The 19085-nt window shown below is 36.9% G+C and overlaps 1 protein-coding gene across 2 annotated transcripts; it reads right to left on the minus strand.

The window, feature by feature from the left end:
* Nucleotides 1-1055: 1055 nt before the first annotated feature.
* Nucleotides 1056-5423, minus strand: LOC112797107 (uncharacterized). Of its 2 annotated transcripts, none has more exons than XM_025839868.2 (6): nucleotides 4951-5423; nucleotides 4127-4309; nucleotides 3900-4034; nucleotides 3427-3546; nucleotides 3008-3112; nucleotides 1056-1407 (listed from the first exon to the last, which is right to left on the minus strand). In XM_025839868.2, exons 2-6 carry the CDS (start codon nucleotides 4274-4276, stop codon nucleotides 1243-1245), a joined length of 675 nt encoding a protein of 224 aa, XP_025695653.1. In that variant the 5' UTR covers nucleotides 4277-4309; nucleotides 4951-5423; the 3' UTR covers nucleotides 1056-1242. The 2 variants fall into 2 exon arrangements, with proteins under 2 accessions (XP_025695653.1, XP_025695654.1); XM_025839869.3 differs by having other exon boundaries at nucleotides 4127-4298; nucleotides 4951-5405.
* Nucleotides 5424-19085: the final 13662 nt, after the last annotated feature.

The following is a 19085-nucleotide window of genomic DNA, read 5'->3' on the forward strand; positions in this document are numbered from 1 at the left end:
AGAATTTTTATATAAATAAAAAATATTTTTTATTTTTTATTTTTTACCAAAAATAGGAAGACTCAAACACGCAACCTCTAAATGAGTATGGAAAGACTATACCATTTAAGTTATAGCTCGTTGGCAAAACATCTTCTATCCTTATTATTATTATATATATTCATATTTAAATAATTTAATAAGTTTGATTAAATCATTATATAGATTCTCAACTATAAACTTTATATAAAAGCTACATGAGTTTTCACCTAAGCATAATATGGAATTTTTTGGTAATATACAATAATACACGTATCTTGAGAATACTGGCATTAAATATGCTCGGATACTTAGTACTCACTTTTTTTTATATATTCTAAAACGTATCTTATCTTGGGTACTCAGTACCCATTTCGTATGGTTTGAGTTTTTGGAAAGAATACTAGATGTATAACGACAATTTAAAATAATAATTTTGATTTCAATAACTATTATATTTTATTAATTTAAATTTAAAAAAAAACCTAGAATGTTGATATTGCAATTGATGTGTTTAAGCTTTAGGGCGTGAATCACACAAAGTGGAAACATATTCTGAAAAGTAGTACAATTTAGTGAGGACAAGCTAAGATCAACCATCCTTGTTGAGCGTGACCTATGCCCCAACTAAATCGTTATGCACTTATGCCCCAACTCAAACTTATTAGCATATGCAAAAATAGTAGGTACAAAAAAGTTTAGATTGGGATTTTGATTCGCTAATTTTTCTCTAACATTAAAGTTAATGATTAGTGAAGGTTTACACATAAAATAGTTCTATCCATCTAATATTACAAATTGGTTCATCAAAATCCCAAAAAATAGGTTAAGACTTATGTGCTCTTGAAACATATTTAATACATACTAAAAATATATGCAATCACTCATTCTTAATTTTTTATATCTGCTGTTTAAATGTTATAAATTATAAAATAAAAAATAAGTGATTAAACTTGTTCCTCGAATACCCATTAAATATCCTCGATGAAAATCAGGCATTTCTCTCATAAATTGGTGGTGGTAACGGAATAGGAAGATGGTTGAAAAAGTATCTGCAGTTTAAATAAAAGATTTGTCATCCTCTCAAATTGGTTTTGAACATAACCATGTGATGCTCGATATAAATGATGAATTAATCTCAATACGTGCTCCCAGGGTGTTCAATCAATCATCATACACCAAAACTGTCAAGACTTATTACTCAGATTCAACAAGCCTAATAACTTATCTACTTCTAATTTTAACTTTCAAAGTCCAATTAAGCTTGCCCTCCGGCAAAGGAATGGACCTTGGTAAACGCAGCGGCACCTCATATTCTCCGAGTGTTGCTAAAGGCACGGGGAGATGCAGGTTTTCAGGTGCAATGTTCACACATAGTTGTCTTGCCACCTAAAATTACCACAGCACTTAAAAGAGTGAGTAATAGAGAAAATAAATTGCTATTAAAGAATAAGACTCAAATATGGTCCTGAAATTTGGGGTTCGACTGAAACTGATATCCCAAACTTTTGATGACTCAATTTAGTTCCTGTAATTAAACGTTGCAACTCAATTTGATCCTACAATTACTATTCTGTCAATGCCATCAATTTACATTGCAAACCTATCACCACCTCCACCTCCGCCTCCTCTTCTTCATTGACACCGCCATCACCTCTTCCTCCAAATGTGTACAAAGATAAAGAGGGAGGAGGAAGATAGGAAAATACTTCATTTTGGCCTTTAATCAACCATCACACCACATCATCACGGCTGACACGTCACACGGCCTTGACCGAATAATGACAAATTGAGTTACAATATTTAATTTCTGGGATTGAGTCTTTACTCGATATTAAATTTAATTGAGTCTTTACTCGATATTAAATTTTGACATATATACATGTTTATAATCTCAGCATAAATAATTAAATTTGGATGCAGTGCTCTTCATTCATCAAGTTGAAAATAATACAAGAACCCAATACTTAAGCAGATCCTGATTTTCTTTCATAAGAAAATAACTTTCCGATCAATTATGTTTTGCAGCAGAAACACTAAAAACTAAAACTTCGAGTTCTTTCAATTATAGAATTAGAATTATGTTTAGCCATGTGATTAGTGTTGCATAGGAAAAGATGGAAGTCACGAGGTTTGATAGGTATCTATATCTACTGGTGGCATATATATAGTTCAGTATACCATTCTCAAACAGATGAGCAGATGGAAGTGGTAATCTATCCAAGCATGCATGGACTTCTTTCTTAGAAACTATTTATTACTAAGTGACCACAATTTACTTGAGTTAAGGAAATAAAATAGGTCATAGGTAATAAAGGACGACGGAGCAAAGGAAGGAATTGGATGTCAACAAACTTGCCTGTGTGGCAAGAAGGAGGGAGAAGACGGAAAAAAAATGGTAAGAAACAAAGATAAGTGATCAGAGAGGTAAGGATGAACAGACCCTCAAACCTCTTCAAGATTTCAATCTTTTCCTATTTTTCAATGAATTCAATAGGGATTCTTGCCATAGTATAGAGATAGACTCCATTTTATATAACTTCAATCACACCATCAACGTGATATCACGAGGTCTACCTGTTTTGTTCTCAATTGAAAATGACAGGATTTAAATACCTAACCTAACCCAACCCTCTTTTCATGGATTGAAAGTGATGTTGGAGACTGGGAGTATATAATAGTTTTAATATCACATCAAGATGAATAGGTACACAGGAATTCTGCAGCCATTGTAGTCCATACCAAAGACACAGGCAAACTAAAGTGAACCATCACACAGACCAGGTTGCAAATCATAATGGTAAGAAAGGTATAAATATCCAAAATAAAACAATCACTAGGCCAAGAATGTTTCTCTTGAAGCATCAATACTAACTGCATTTTGTTTTTGGGGACAAAATAATTGCATTTTTTTTGTTAACATGCTATATTCATATTTATTATTTTTCATGTAGCTATTAACATTTAACTAATGCAGAGAAAGCATTACCTCAGCCACAAGAGCATCTTTTGTCACAGGTGAGCGTAACTCCAAAGGGTCATCTTTTGATGCACGTGCCTTTGCTTTTTGAACATCAATTAAACGCCGTAAGACCTATCAGCACATGTGAATCCACATCAAAATGCCATATATCTACATGAAAGATTTAACATGATAGACTATCAAATTATCAAGTAAACGTTTCTAATTTACAACCTTTATGAACTACGCACTTGGGAGTATCATCACAATAACTACTCTAATTGAAGTTTGAACCAGTAGCACATAAAAAAATTCTCAAAATAATTCCTTTGTAATTCAGTTAAGCTAAAATCAAATAACGAGAAAAGCTAAATGATATCCTTAAAAAGAATCGTGGATTTGGTCCCAAACAGCAGTAAAGAACTTTTTAAGAGTAAACTACAAACCAGCTTAGCTTTATCAAGACGAAGCGCAGCCCTTTCATACTCTTTCATCATATCTTTCTTTGACTCTTTAATTACTATAACATCCTTTTGTTCTTCTTCTCCTTCAATTGGCTTACAGATCTGAAGAATGGAAAACGCAACACTAATGATTGTTGAAGGTAGAGAAGGTTCAAAAAAATTGGCAGTATGAGTACGCAATTGTTTACATCCCAAGGTTGGAAGTATAAATTTTTGACAATCTCCACAAGACATGCATTCCCATAAACCCAGATGAAAAGGAAAGGATGCTGATATTTTAACAATGACATCTGACAATATTATCGTCATCCTATTCGAGTAGATAGCAACACAGAGAATTGATAACAATAGGAAAAATAAACACGAGGATAAGTGGCATTGACCAAGTAATCACACAGTTGAATAAAGCAAAACTGAGATCAAAATGAAACAGGGTAAAAGCCTTAAAAAAAAACCTTGCGCTGCTCGCTTATGAGATGAGAAAACTTGTCAATATTAGGGACAGCAAGGAGCTTTGGCATTAGGTGGTTGCGAAAATATCCTGGGGCTACTTTGACAGTATCACCACCCTTTCCCAGCTTATCTACGTCCTTCGAATAGGAATATAGGATATTGGAAATGTCAGTAAATTGAATTGAATCCACCAAGAAAACAAACATCAGACCCAAGAAAGAACAATTACAGAGGTGAGGATGACTTGGAGCTTCCTCGTGTATCGAAGTCCTTGAGAAGCATACAAGATTGGATTTACCGCAGCACTATCATAACTAGCATCTCTAAATCTAAGGAGCTGATTAACTCCATGTCTGCCATATCGAAGATAACAACCCATTTAGCAATCACTGCCTTTCTCTCTGTCAAAGACCTAAACAAATAGCTATTAGTATCAAAACAATAAATTCCATTTCTTCAAAAACAAATTGGATGTTTTTATTTAAATTAATAACATATAATATACTGAAATCCGTGGATATTCGCGGTGAGGTTTAGATCAGTTTTGAGGCAAAAAGTCATCCAATCCGCACACTTATTTTATATGCAGTGCAGTTTGGATTGAATGGTTTTTTTTTTTTTTCAGACAATCCGATGCAATCTAATCCAATTACACGCGTTTTGGATTGGATTGGATTTGCGATTTTTTAAATAAAAAATAAAAAATTAGTGTACAATAATAACGCTACCTGACATAGTAAATAACTGAATATGCACACAACTAAAGTTCTAAACTTCTAATAATCCCATAAAGGCATAAACATTATAAAGTAATCTGCAAATCCAGCAATCCAACATAATCACCAAAAACAATAATAATCCAACAGAAACAGAATAAAAGGTATAAATCCATTTCTCATAGTTAGATTTTTGACATCTAAATACTTTTAATCACCAAAAGTAGAACAAAGCATAGACTTAATCAGGATCAAAGAACCAAACAGAGAAATAAATTTAACACAAATTAACAGAAATTACCAGAACACAGAGAGAAATTAAAAGAAAGCCACAAACCCTAAGAAGAAGGACACGGCGTGACTGAGGGACGAGGACGACGAGGACTGCGGCGAGTAGCACGGCGACGTGATTGAGGCGACGAAGACGCGGCGTGACTGAGATGAGAGGAGGACGCGGTGTGACTGAGACGTGACTGAGACGAGAGGAGAACGCGGCGTGACGGTCACGAGAAGCAGACAGCGGCGCACCTGAGAAGCGGACGACGGCTTGACTGAGAAGAGGAGGAAACGGCGGCGTTTGCGGTGATTCTTCCTCTGTGCAAGCGCGGGGCGGCGTGTGGTGTTTGTGCGTGCGCAACGGCGGGAGGCAGCCTGTGCGGTGTATCAAGGGAGAGAGGAGCGTGAGAGACGCGAGGGAGGAGCACAGAAATGTGGGTTTGTCTTCTGAGTTGTGATTAAGGAGAGTGACTGACAGTGATTGTCAGATAGTGTTTGTTTTTGGAGTACAGTGTAAAAATTGAATTGGTGATTAAACTGATTAAATTGTTAGTTTATTAGTTTATTGATTTAATCAGATAAATTATTGGTTGAAATTAATTTTATATAAGTAAAAAATATAAAATAATTAAAAATTTATTAAATTTAAAATATTTATCTTTAATATTTTAAGAATAATAATTCATAATATTAATAAATTTTAATACTAATATCAAAAGAGATAATTTTAATCACGATATTAATATTAAAATAAATTAATAAATTTTTAATAAAATTTATACTTTTATTAATAATAGTATATAATTAAAAATATAATTAATTTAAAAATAGATAATACAAAATTAAAATTAAATTAGATATTTATGAAATTATTTAATTTAAGATTTTAATATATAATTAGTATTTGTCATATATATTAGTAAAAATTACGGTGGTAGAGTGATAACTAGAAAACAATATAACTAAGATGTTCTTTTTTCGAACTTTGGTTCTAGGATTTTTAACTTTTTCTCCGATTGAATGGAGTGGGACAACAACTCATCAATTTCAGCCTATCCCTATCCAACAATATAAATTCATAGAACAATACAAATGGCCATCCTATTTATCATGTTGAAGAGCCGATATACATTTTAGAAGTAAATCAAATACGGATCGAAGAAGAAATAGTAATACTTTTATTGATTCATAGGACTCAGCAGGGCTTCTCCCCTTAACTTAGAAGGTTTAGAAACTCATACGGAAAGGAAAATATAAAGTGAAATTCGAATATGATGTGTAAAGTCTAGATGTTGTTCCAATGATTATGTAAAAATAACTTTAAATACTAAACAGATGACTATTAAGGGTAAAATAGTCTATTCAGTGCTAAAATCCACATCTGGAGCCCATTTGGTGAGTGTTTGGGCTGAGTTTTGATGAGATCCACGTGCTATGAGGCTCCAAGGGCGTCGAACGCTGGCTAGGGGGTCCTCTCTGGGCGTTTGGACACTGGTCTCTGCTCTTTGGGCATTGGATGCTTGGAAAGGGGCAGGAAGCTGGCGTTGGACGCCAGCTTTGGGCCTTCTAATTCGAAGCAAAGTATGAATTATTATACATTGCTGGAAAGCTCTGGAAGTCAGATTTCTATAGCTGTTGAAATCGTTCAATTTGGACTTCTATGACTCCAGAAAAGGTCTTCTGAGTGCAGGCAGGTCAGATTTGGACAGCATTTGCAGTGCTTTCTCTGTCTCTGAATCAGACTTTTACTCCAACTCCTCAATTTCAGCCAGAAATTACCTGAAATTGTACAAAAATACAAAAACTCATAGTAGAATCTAAAAATGTGAACTTACCACTAAAAACTATATGAAAATTATGTCAAAAAGCGTATAAAATATCCGCTCATCATAACACCAAACTTAAACCGTTGCTTGTTTCCAAGAAATTAAAAACATAGTAGGATAGAAAGAAAATTAAGATACAATAAATTTCTATGTTTCCAATGAAGCTTAGTTACAATTAGATGAGCGGGATTTAGTAGCTTTTTGCTTCTGAATAATTTTGGCATCTCACTATCTATTGAAATTCAGAGATGTTGGCATCCTTAGGAACTTAGAGTCCAAATGATATTATTGACTCTCCTAATTAAGCTCTTTTTGATTCTTGAACACGGCTTTCAGAGTCTTGGCCGTGACCCTAAGCACCTTGTTTTCCAGTATTACCACCAGATACGATAATGCCACAGACACTTTAACTGGATGAACCTTTTTAGATTGTGACTCAACTTTACTAGAGTCCCCAGATAGATGTGTCCAGAGTTCTTAAGCACACTCTTTTTGCTTTTGGACCACGACTTTAACCGCTCAGTCTCAAGCTTTTCACTTAACACCTTCAGGCTACAAGCACATGGTTAGGGACAGCTTGGTTGAGCCGCTTAGGCCAGGATTTTATTCCTTTAGGCCGTCCTATCCGTTGATGTTCAAAGCCTTGGGTCCTTTTACCCTTTCCTTTTAGTTTAAAGGTTTATTGGCTTTTTCAATCTGCCCTCATTTTCCTGCATTTTTGGGCAGTAATGGATTTTTCTGCTTTTTTTTTCTTTTCGCCATTTTTTCTTTCTTTTTCGCATGCATATGTAATTTTTTTTTCTTTTGCAACATGCTTTTTCTTTTTCTTTTTTTTTTTGCTACTTTTTCTTGCTTCAAGAATCAATTTTTGAATTTTTTAGATTACCAATAATACTTTTCTTTTTTTCTTATTCTTTCAAGAGCCAACATTCTAAAATTTCAACTTCAAATATGCACTATTCATTCATTCATTCAGAAAACAAAAGCAATGCCACCACATCAACATAATTAAACTATTCTTATTATAAAACTCGAAATTCATGCATTTCTCAATTCTTTTCAAATAAAATTTTCTTTTAAGTAAGATGAGAGATATGTGGAATATTTTACAACTTTAAGACATTAATGCAAATGATCATGCAACTAGAACAAGAGAACAAACAAAACATAACAGAAAACAGAAAAATAATAAAAGGAAAGGAGATAAAAGAGAATGAATCCACCTGAATGATGATGGCTAGTGCTCCTCCTTGAGGATCCAATGTAGTGCTTGATCTCTTCAATATCACTCCTTTGTGTTTGTTAAGGTTACTGCACAGGCTCATGTGCATGCTCTCTAACGTCATTAGCTTGACGGTTTGCTCCATACAGAGGTGAGTATGGGCTCAGATTTTCGCCCCTTACAGTGAATTTTCTTCCTGTCTTCTCATGAATGACCTCCACATGCTCTAAAGACAGGACATGACTCACTGTATGTGGTAAGACTGAATTTTTAGTGAAGACAACTCTCATGCCAGGTGAGAGGCCTTCAATAGGGACTTTCTTGTCCCTCCAACCATTAGGTACTTTCTCCTTAATATCTTTGTGCTTAGAGCTTGTTGATGGCAGCCCGACACCAAACTTAGAATTGATGTTTGGGGTTTCTACAAAGCTCTACACAAAAAGAGAGGGCTGGAACACTAGGTGTTGCACAGTTATCTCTCTTTTAAAGGGAGAATTGAGGTGAAGCATCTTGAACAAGATATGGTCCTCCCCTAGTTGTAGAGTTAGTTCTCCCTTAGCCACATCAATGATAGCATTGGAAGTGGCTAGTAAAGGTCTTCCAAGGATGACAGAGTCATCATCATCCTCTCTAACATCCAAGGCAATGAAGTTTGCAGGGATGTAGTAGTTTTCAACCTTCACCAAGACATCCCCTACTAAGTCATATGGCTTCTTCATTGTCTTGTCTTCCATCTCTAATGAGATGTGTGCAACTTGTACCTCAAGGATTCTCAACTTCTCCATTACAGAGAGTGGCATGAGGTTAATACTTGACCCTAAGTCACACAGAGCCTTATCAAAGGTCATGGTGCCTATGGTGCAAGGAATCATAAAGCGTCCAGGATCTATAAGCTTCTGAGATAGCCTCTGCTGAAGCAAAGCTTGGAGTTCTTTGGTAAGCAGTGGAGGTTCTTCCTCCAGAGGCTTTATACCAAATAACTTAGCATTCAGCTTCATTAGAGCTCCTAGGTACCGAGCAACTTGCCCTTCCCTAGTGTCTTTATCCTTATCTAAGGATGAGTAGTCGTCAGAATTCATACACTGCAGAAGTGCATTCAAAGGAACTTCAATGGTCTTTATGACTTCCTTTGGTTCTGGGATAGAGGGTTCTTGAGTGGGATTTAAGCACTCAAAGGGTATGCTTTTACTGGCGTTCAACGCCAGCTCTGATAGCTCTTTGGGCATTGAACGCCCTTGCTGTCCACCCTTACTAGCGTTAAACGCCAGTCCCTCTATCTTTTTAAGCATTGAACGCCCAGCAGGGATGTCCTTGCTGGCGTTCAATGCCATCTTCCCTGGGTGTGTGGGCGTTAAACGCCCAGTGAGGGATTTCTCACTGGCGTTCAGCGCTAGAAAGCCTGCCTGGTTGGGCGTTGAACTCCCAGTGAGGGGTTCCTCACTGGCATTCAGCGCCAGGCTTGCTGCCAAATTGGGAATTGAAAGCCCAGTGATATGTCCTTCATTGGCGTTCAACGCCACCCCCATCCTCTTCATATTCAGCCTCTACCTCTATGGTTATGGCCTTGCACTCTTCTCTAGGATTCACCTCAGTGTTATTAGAAAGAATGTCAGGAGGAGTCTCAGGGATCCTCTTACTCTATTGACCAACCTATACCTCCAAATTTCTGATGGAGGACCTTGTTTCATTTATGAAATTGTGGGTGGTCTTAGTAAGGCTGGAGACTAGAATGGCTAAGTCAGAAAGGCTCTGCTTAGAGGTCTCTATATTCCCTTGAGAAGATGAGAATGGTGGTCTTTTGTTGAACTTATTCTGGTTCCTTCCACCTTGGTTGTTATTGAAACCTTGTTGAGGTTTTTGTTGATCCTTTTTTGAGAGGTTAGGATGATTCCTCCAATAAGGGTTGTAGGTGTTTCCATAGGATTCTCCCATGTAGTTCACCTCTTCAATGGTGGGTTGATCAGGATCATAAGCTTCTATATCAGAAGAAGCTTCTTGAGTACTGCTAGTTGCAGCTTGCATTCCAGTCAGATGTTGAGAGATCATGTTGACTTGCTAATTCGACATCTTATTCTGAGCCAGTATGGCATTCAGAGTATCAACTTCAAGAGCTCCTTTCTTCTAAAAGGCACCATGGTTTACAGAATTCCTTTCAAAAGTATACATGAATTGGTTATTTGCAACCATCTCAATGAGTTCTCTAGCTTCTGCAGGTGTTTTCTTCAAGTGGAGTGATCCACCTGCAGAGCTGTCCAATAAAATTTTGGACAATTCGGATAGACCATCATAGAACACGCCTATGATGGACCATTCTTAGAGCATGTCAGGAGGACATCTCCTGATCAATTGCTTGTATCTTTCCCAAACTTCATAGAGGGATTCACCTTTTCTTTGTCTGAATGTTTGAACTTTCACTCTAATCTTGCTCATCCTTTGAGGGGGAAAGAACTTAGCCAGAAAAGCATTAACTAGCTTTTTCCAAGAATCAAGACTCTCTCTAGGTTGGGCATCCAACCATAGCTTAGCTCTGTCTCTTACAGTAAAGGGAAAGAGCATAAGCTTGTAGACTTCAGGATTAACTCCATTAGTCTTTACAGTATCATAGATCCATAAGAACTCAGCTAAAAACTGATGTGGATCTTCTATTGAAAGTCCATGAAACTTGTAGTTCTACTGCAAAAGAGAGACTAACTGAGGTTTAAGCTCAAAATTGTTAGCTCCAATGACAGGTATAGAGATACTTCTACCATAAAAGTCAGAGGTAGGCATGGTGAAGTCACCAAGGACCTTTCTTGGCTCCTCCCGAAGTTCGGTCATGTCTTCCCTTTCTTGTTCAAAACTTTCTAAAAGGTCTCTTCCGGAGTGTTGTGCTTTAGCTTATTGTAAATGCCTCCTTAGAGTCTTCTCAGGTTTAGGATCATGAGTCAAGAAGGATTCTTTATCCCTATTCCTGGTCATAAACAAGAAGAGAATAAAGAAAAGGAAAGAAGAAAGTTTTTTGTGCTACTTGGACCAAAGAGCTTCCAGTTAAATGTGAAGAGAGAAGAAGAATAGAGAAATAAAAGTGAAGATGGAAGATGGGAGAAAGTAGAGTTCGAATAAATAGAAGTAGAAGAAAGAAGAAAGAGATAAATAAAAATCAAAATATTTTTTATTTTACTTTATTAATTAATTAATTTTTGAAAATAAGGTTAATTAATTTAAAAAGATTTAAAATTTAGATGTTAAATTTTTGAAAAAGAGGGAAGTAAAATAGAAGAAGTAATTTCCGAAAATTGAGAAAGAGAAGAGTTATTTAGGAAGTTTTGAAAAAGAGGAGAGAGAAGATAAGATATTAATTAAGAAAATATTTGAATTTTAAAATAAGATAAGAGATAAGATAAGAAAAGATTTGAAATTAAAATTTAAAATTAGAAAAGAGATAAGATAAGATAAGATAAGAAATTAAAAAGATTTGAAAAAAAATTTAAAAAGATAAGATTTTGAAATTTGATTTTGAAAAGGATTTAATTTTAAAGCTTGAAATTTGAAAAAGATAAGATAAGATTTTTTAAATTTTGAAAAAAGATAAGATTTTTAAAAAAGATATTATTTTTATTTTTGAAATAAGTTAAAAATTTTGAAATTAAAATCTGAATTTTTATTTAAAAATTTTGAAAATTAAGTAAAAATGAAAATAGAAAAGATATTTTTTATTTTTTTGAATTTAATGATGAAAGAGAAAAATACACAAAACGCACAAAACTTAAAATTTTTAGATCTAATGTCCCTAATTTTCGAAAATTTTGGAGGGAAACACAAAGGGACACCAAACATGAAAATTTTAAGATCCAAATACAAAAAAAGACTCAAGAACATTTTGAAGACTAACAAAAACACAAAGAACAAGACCCAAGAAATTTAAAGAACACAAGAACATAAAAAGGACACCAAACTTAAAATTTTTAGAAAACCAAACATAAATTTTTGAAAAATTAAAGAAAATAAACAAGAGAACACCAAACTCAAAGATTTGACACAAGATTTAAACAAAGAAACAATTTTTGAAAATTTTTTTGAAAGAAAGACTCAAAGAAAACAAAAAACTCAACAAGAACAAAACAAAAAGACTCAAACTAAGAACGAAAATTACACAAAGAAAATAAAAAATTTTTGAAAAAGTTTTTAATTTTTTCGAAAATTGAAGAAGAAAATAAAATTAAAAAATTTAAAAAAAATAAAAATTACCTGATCTAAGGAGCAAGACAATTCGTCAGTTTGTCCAAACTCAACAATCCCCGGCAATGGCACCAAAAACTTGGTGTACAAATCCCCACACTTCGTACAACTGTACTAGCAAGTGCACTGGGTCGTCCAAGTAATACCTGAGCAAGTCAGAGTCGATCCCACGAGGATTGTGGTTTGAAGCAAGCTATTGTTATCTTGCAGGTCTTAGTCAGGCAGATCAAAAGGTTGATAGTTAAATATTTGTGAGATTATTGGAATCAATAATAAGGATATAGTTGAAAATTGGAGTTGCTTTGTCTTTCTGAATTAACTCTGGCATTACTGTCTTCTTTGCTTGTGAATGATTTCTTCTATGGTAGGTTGTATGTGATTGACGCCATGGGCCGTGGTCATCAATCTCCTCTGTTTTTAGATCAAACACCATTGGCCATGGTCATCCAATCTGATGGAGGGTAAAGCTCTAGCAGATCATTCTCTTGGCGATCCTACTCAAAATGCCACAGATAAGGCTGAATCTTCCAGATCAGAGAGTGACACTTCTTTGGATTCTAGCCTATACCATGGAGACCCTAATCTCCCCAGAAATTGGCTGAACTAGTGTCTCGCGAAGTCCCTAACGAAGTCATGGATTAGCCGTCTGAGAGATGTATAAACATAGTTGTTGGCTCGTGCTTTCCAGTCACATATTCACACGAATCCAAGTAGACGCAGGTATTTGTCAGGCACATTTGTCTTAGTATGATGAACAGAGCTGATTGTCACTGATCATCCTATTCACCATGTTGAAGAGCGGATATACATCTTAAAAGTAAATCAAACACGGATCAAAGAAGAAATAGTAATACTTTTATTAATTCATAGGACTCAGCAGGGCTCCTCCCCTCAACCTAGAAGGTTTAGAAACTGGTGCACGAAATTGCAATCACACTTTTGCAATTCCGCACAACTAACCAGCAAGTGCACTGGGTCGTCCAAGTAGTACCTTACGTGAGTAAGGGTCGATCCCACGGAGATTGTCGGCTTGAAGCAAGCTATGGTTATCTTGTAACTCTTAGTCAGTATATCAATAATTATCAGGGTTGATTGTAAAAAGCAAAAGAACATGAAATGAGTACTTGTTTTGCAGTAATGGGGAACAGGTTGAGGTTTTGGAGATGCTCTATCTTCTAAATCTCTGCTTTCCTACTGTCTTCTTCTTCAAGCACGCAAGGTTCCTTCCATGGCAAGCTGTATGTAGGGTTTCACCGTTGTTAATGGCTACCTCCCATCCTCTCAGTGAAAATGTTCAACGCACCCTGTCACGGCACGGCTATTCAGCTGTCGGTTCTCGATCATGTCGGAATAGAATCCAGTGATTCTTTTGTGACTATCACTAACGCCCCACAATCGCGAGTTTGAAGCTCGTCACAGTCATTCAATCATTGAATCCTACTCAGAATACCACGGACAAGGTTTAGACCTTCCGGATTCTCTTGAATGCCGCCATCAATTCTAGCTTATACCACGAAGATTCTGATTAAGGAATCCAAGAGATATCTACTCAATCTAAGGTAGAACGGAGGTGGTTGTCAGGCACACGTTCATAGTTGAGAATGATGATGAGTGTCACGGATCATCACATTCATCAGGTTTAAGAACAAGTGATATCTTAGAATGGAAGCAAGCATGATTGAATGAAAAACAGTAGTAATTGCATTAATCCATCAAGACACATCAAAGCTCCTCACCCCCAACCATGGGGTTTAGAGACTCATGCTGTAGAAAGTACAATGAGAAACGTGTAAAGTGTCATGAGGTACAGATACAATGTCAAAAGATCCTATTAATAGTGAACTAGTAACCTAGGGTATATAGAAATGAGTAAATGACGTAAAAATCCACTTCTGGGTCCACTTAGTGTGTGCTTGGGCTGAGCATTGAAGCTTTCATGTGTAGAGACTTTTTCTGGAGTTAAACGCCAGCTTTTATGCCAGTTTGGGCGTTTAACTCCAATTTTTATGCCAATTCCAGCGTTAAACGCTGGGAATTCTGAAGCTGATTTGCAACGCCAGTTTGGGCCATCAAATCTCGGGCAAAGTATGAACTATTATACATTGCTGGAAAGCCCAGGATGTCTACTTTCCAACGCCATTGATAGCGTGCCGATTGGACTTATGTAGCTCCAGAAAATCCACTTCGAGTGCAAGGAGATCAGAATCCAACAGCATCTGCAGTCCTTTTCAGCCTCTGAATTAGATTTTTGCTCAGGACCGTCAATTTCAGCCAGAAAATACCTGAAATCACAGAAAAACACACAAACTCATAGTAAAGTCCAGAAAGTGAATTTTAACTAAAAACTAATAAAATTATACTAAAAACTAACTAAAATATACTAAAAACATACTAAAAACAATGCCAAAAAGCGTATAAATTATCCGCTCATCACAACACCAAACTTAAATTGTTGCTTGTCCCCAAGCAACTGAAAATCAAGATAGAATAAAAAGAAGAGAATATACTATAGACTCCAAAATATCAAAGAAACTTAGCTCCAATTAGATGAGCGGGACTAGTAGCTTTTTGCTTTTGAACAGTTTTGGCATCTCACTTTATCCTTTGAAGTTTAGAATGATTGGCCTCTATAGGAACTCAGAACTCAGATAGTGTTATTGATTCTCCTAGTGCAGTATGATGATTTCTTGAACATAGCTACTTTATGAGTCTTGGCTGTGGCCCAAAGCACTCTGTCTTCCAGTATTACCACCGGATACATACATGCCACAGACACATAATTGGGTGAACCTTTTCAGATTGTGACTCAGCTTTGCTAGAGTCCCCAATTAGAGGTGTCCAGGGTTCTTAGGCACACTCTTTTTGCCTTGGATCACAACTTTATTTCTCTTTTTTTTTTTGAATCACTGCTTTTTCTTGCTTCAAGAATCAATTTGATGATTTTTCAGATCCTCAATAACAGTTCTCTTTTTCCTCATTCTTTTAAGAGCCAACAATTTTAACATTCTTAAAACAACAAATTCAAAAGACATATGCACTGTTCAAGCATTCATTCAGAAAACAAAAAGTATTGTCACCACATCAAACTAATTCAACTAGTTTCAAAGATAAATTCGAAATCCTGTACTTCTTGTTCTTTTGTGATTAAAGCACTTTTCATTTAAGAGAGGTGATGGATTCATAGGATATTCATAGCTTTAAGACATGAACTTTAATTTTTATTAATCATGAATTAAGAACAATACTCAAAAATAGATATAAGATGAGACTAGTAAGAATAGAAAACAAAAATTTAAATAGGCTCTTAATGATATAGGTTATCACAGAGTTAGGACTCAACAACCTTGATTTTGAGAAGTGGATGCTCCCTCAAATTGAGGGGAGAACTTTTGGCGTTTCAACTCTTGAAGTTCACGCCCCTGCTTCTCTTGTTCCTTCAGCAATTTGCAGAGCATGCAGTTCTGATTCTGCTGTTCTTCCTTAAGTTGCTCCATAGTTTCTTGCAACTTGGTGATAGATGCTTCTAGGCTGGCCCAGTAGTCAATTTCAGGAAATTTAGGGAGGAACTCCTGCACCCTCTTTTTGATAGAGTTGTCTTGCATTTGCCCTTCCATTGACTTCTTGGTGATTGGGTGTTCAATGGGTATGAATTCATCTACTCCCATCTTCACCCCAGCCTCTTTACAGAGCAAGGAGATCAAGCTTGGGTAAGCCAGTTTGGCTTCAGTGGAATTCTTATTTGCAATTGTGTAGATCTCACAAGTAATCAGATAATGAACCTCTACTTCTTTTCCAAGCATAATGCAATGAATCATCACTGCTCTCTTGATGGTGACCTCAGAACGGTTGCTAGTAGGCAATATGGAATGCCCAATAAAGTCTAGCCATCCTCTTGCAATTGGTTTGAGGTCTCCCCTCTTGAGTTGGTTTGGGACACCTTTTGAATTGGTTATCCACTTAGCTCCAGGGAGGCAAATATCCTCTAGAACTTGATCCAACCCCTTATCTACTCTCACCATTCTCCTATTAAAGGATTCAGGATCATCTTGCAGTTGAGGTAATTTGAAGACCTCTCTTATTTTGTCCAGATGGAAGTATATAACTTTCCCTCTGACCATGGTTCTGTAAGTATGGAAAGCAGTTCCAGTCATTCTCTGCTTATTTGTCAGCCACTGATTTGAGTAGAATTCCTGAACCATATTTCTTCCAACCTTTATCTTAGGATTGGTTAGAACTTCCCATCCTCTGTTTCGAATTTGCTCTTGGATCCCCGGATATTCATCTTCTTTCAGATCGAATTTGACTTCCGGGATTACTGACCTCAGACCCATTATTTTGTGATAATGGTCTTCATGTTCTTTGGTTAAGAACTTCTCTTGATTCCAAAGATTCTTTGGATTATTCTCTTTCTTTCCTCTTAAATTGGTTTATTTTCCCTTAGGAGCCATGATCTTGATGAATCTTGGCTTAGTGATCACGGAAAAGCACACCAAACTTAGAGGTTTGCTTGTCCTCAAGCAAAAGAAAGGAAAGAGGGGAGAGAGGAGGAGAGCAAATTCGAATGGTGTGGGGAAATAGGGTGGCCGAACGTGTTTAAATAGGAGAGGAGGAGAGATTTTCGAAAATTTAAGGGAGATTTGAGAAGATATGGAAAAAATTTGAGGAGATAATTGAGTTTTTGAAAGAGCCTAAGAAAGGATTTGAAATGGATTTGAAGAAGATTTTAATTTTTGAAATTGGAAGGTGAATGATGAAAGTTTGTAATGTGTTTATGCAGAAAAATATGAATCAAAACAAGAAAGTTTGAAAAAATTTGAAGTGGGAAACAAAATCTCCTCCCCTTGCCGTTCTGGCGTTTAACGCCCATTTGTTGGCCAATTTGGGCGTTTAACGCCCAGCCAGGTACCCTGGCTGGCGTTAAACGCCAGAAATCCCTTTATCACTGGGCATTTTGCTAAACGCCCAGGATGCTGCACACCTGGCGTTAAACGCCCAGAATGGTGCCCATTCTGGCGTTTAACGCCCAAAATGGCACCTTTACTGGCGTTAAACGCCCAGAATGGTGCCCATTCTGGCGTTTAACGCCCAAAGTACCCCTTACTGGCATTTTTTCGCCAGTAAGCTCTTTTTCTCTGCTTTTTGCAGTGAATCCTTCTATAACTCTATGAATTCCTTCAATTTTGATAATTGCCCTTGTAAAAACAAAACATATAACCTGCTAATGACTGGGTTGCCTCCCAGCAAGTGCTTCTTTATTGTCTTTAGCTGGACCTTCACTGAGGATCATTCCAGCCTCAGTTTTGAGCATTCCTACTCAAAATTGCTTTCAAGATAATGCTTGATCCTCTATCCATTAACAATGAACTTTTTGTCAGAATCAGTATCCTGAAGCTCAACATATCCATATGGTGACACTCCTGTAATCACATACGGACCCCTCCACCGGGATTTAAGTTTTCCTGGGAACAATCTGAGCCTAGAGTTGAAGAGCAGAACTTTTTGTCCTGGCTCAAAGACTCTGGATGACAACTTCTTGTCATGCCACTTCTTTGCCTTTTCCTTATAAATCTTTGCATTTTCAAAGGCACTGAGTCTAAATTCATCTAGATCATTTAGCTGGAGTAATCTCTTTTCACCAGCTAACTTAGCATCCAGGTTTAGGAATCTGGTTGCCCAGTAGGCTTTATGTTTCAGTTCCACTGGCAGATGACAGGCCTTGCCATACACAAGTTGGTATGGTGAGGTTCCTATTGGGGTCTTGAATGCTGTTCTGTATGCCCACAGAGCATCATCCAAGCTCCTTGCCCAATCCTTTCTTCGGGCTATTACAGTCCGTTCTAGGATTCTTTTTAGCTCTCTGTTAGAGACTTCAGCTTGCCCATTTGTCCGTGGATGATACGGGGTAGCCACTTTGTGGCTAATTCCATATCGGACCATAGCGGAGTAAAGCTGTTTATTGCAGAAATGAGTACCCCCATCACTGATTATGACTCTGGGAACACCAAATCTGCTGAAGATGTGTTTCTGGAGGAATTTCAGCACGGTTTTAGTATCATTAGTGGGTGTAGCAATTGCTTCTACCCATTTAGATACATAGTCCACTGCCACCAGAATGTAAGTGTTTGAGTATGATGGTGGGAATGGACCCATAAAGTCAATTCCCCATACATCAAACAACTCAATCTCTAAGATCCCTTGTTGAGGCATGGCGTATCCATGAGGTAAGTTACCAGCTCTTTGGCAGCTGTCACAGTTACGCACAAACTTTCGGGCATCTCTATAGAGAGTAGGCCAGTAGAAGCCACATTGGAGGACCTTAGTGGCTGTTCGCTCACTTCCAAAATGTCCCCCATACTGTGATCCATGGCAATGCCACAGGATCCTTGTGCTTCTTCTCTGGGTACACATCTGCGGATCATTCTGTCTGCACATCTCTTAAAGAGATATGGCTCATCCCATAGGTAGTACTTGGCATCTGAAATTAATTTCTTTCTTTGCACTCTGCTGTACTCCTGTGGTATGAACCTCACAGCTTTATAATTTGCAATATCTGCAAACCATGGAGCTTCCTGGATGGCAAAGAGTTGCTCATCTGGAAAAGTCTCAGAAATCTCAGTAGAAGGGAGGGACGCCCCAGCTACTGGTTCTATTCGGGACAGATGATCAGCTACTTGATTCTCTGTCCCTTTTCTGTCTCTTACTTCTATATCAAACTCTTGCAGAAGCAACACCCATCTTATAAGCCTGGGTTTTGAATCCTGCTTTGTGAGTAAGTACTTAAGAGCAGCATGGTCAGTGTACACAATCACCTTGGATCCCACTAGATAGGATCTAAACTTGTCAATGGCATAGACCACTGCAAGTAACTCTTTTTCTATGGTTGTGTAATTCTTCTGTGCATCATTTAGAACACGGCTGGCATAATAAATG

The sequence above is a fragment of the Arachis hypogaea genome, chromosome 4, assembly GCF_003086295.3.
Source record: "Arachis hypogaea cultivar Tifrunner chromosome 4, arahy.Tifrunner.gnm2.J5K5, whole genome shotgun sequence".
Classification (NCBI taxonomy): domain Eukaryota; kingdom Viridiplantae; phylum Streptophyta; class Magnoliopsida; order Fabales; family Fabaceae; genus Arachis; species Arachis hypogaea.

Excerpts from the sequence above, each read along its gene's own strand:
- LOC112797107 (XM_025839868.2), bottom strand. The coding sequence starts at position 4,276 with ATGGGTTGTTATCTTCGATATGGCAGACATGGAGTTAATCAGCTCCTT. Across the intron at positions 4,035-4,126 it reads TCCAAGTCATCCTCACCTCT|GACGTAGATAAGCTGGGAAA; the intron begins GTAATTGTTCTT and ends TCCTATTCGAAG. Across the intron at positions 3,113-3,426 it reads GTCTTGATAAAGCTAAGCTG|GTCTTACGGCGTTTAATTGA; the intron begins GTTTGTAGTTTA and ends ATGTGCTGATAG.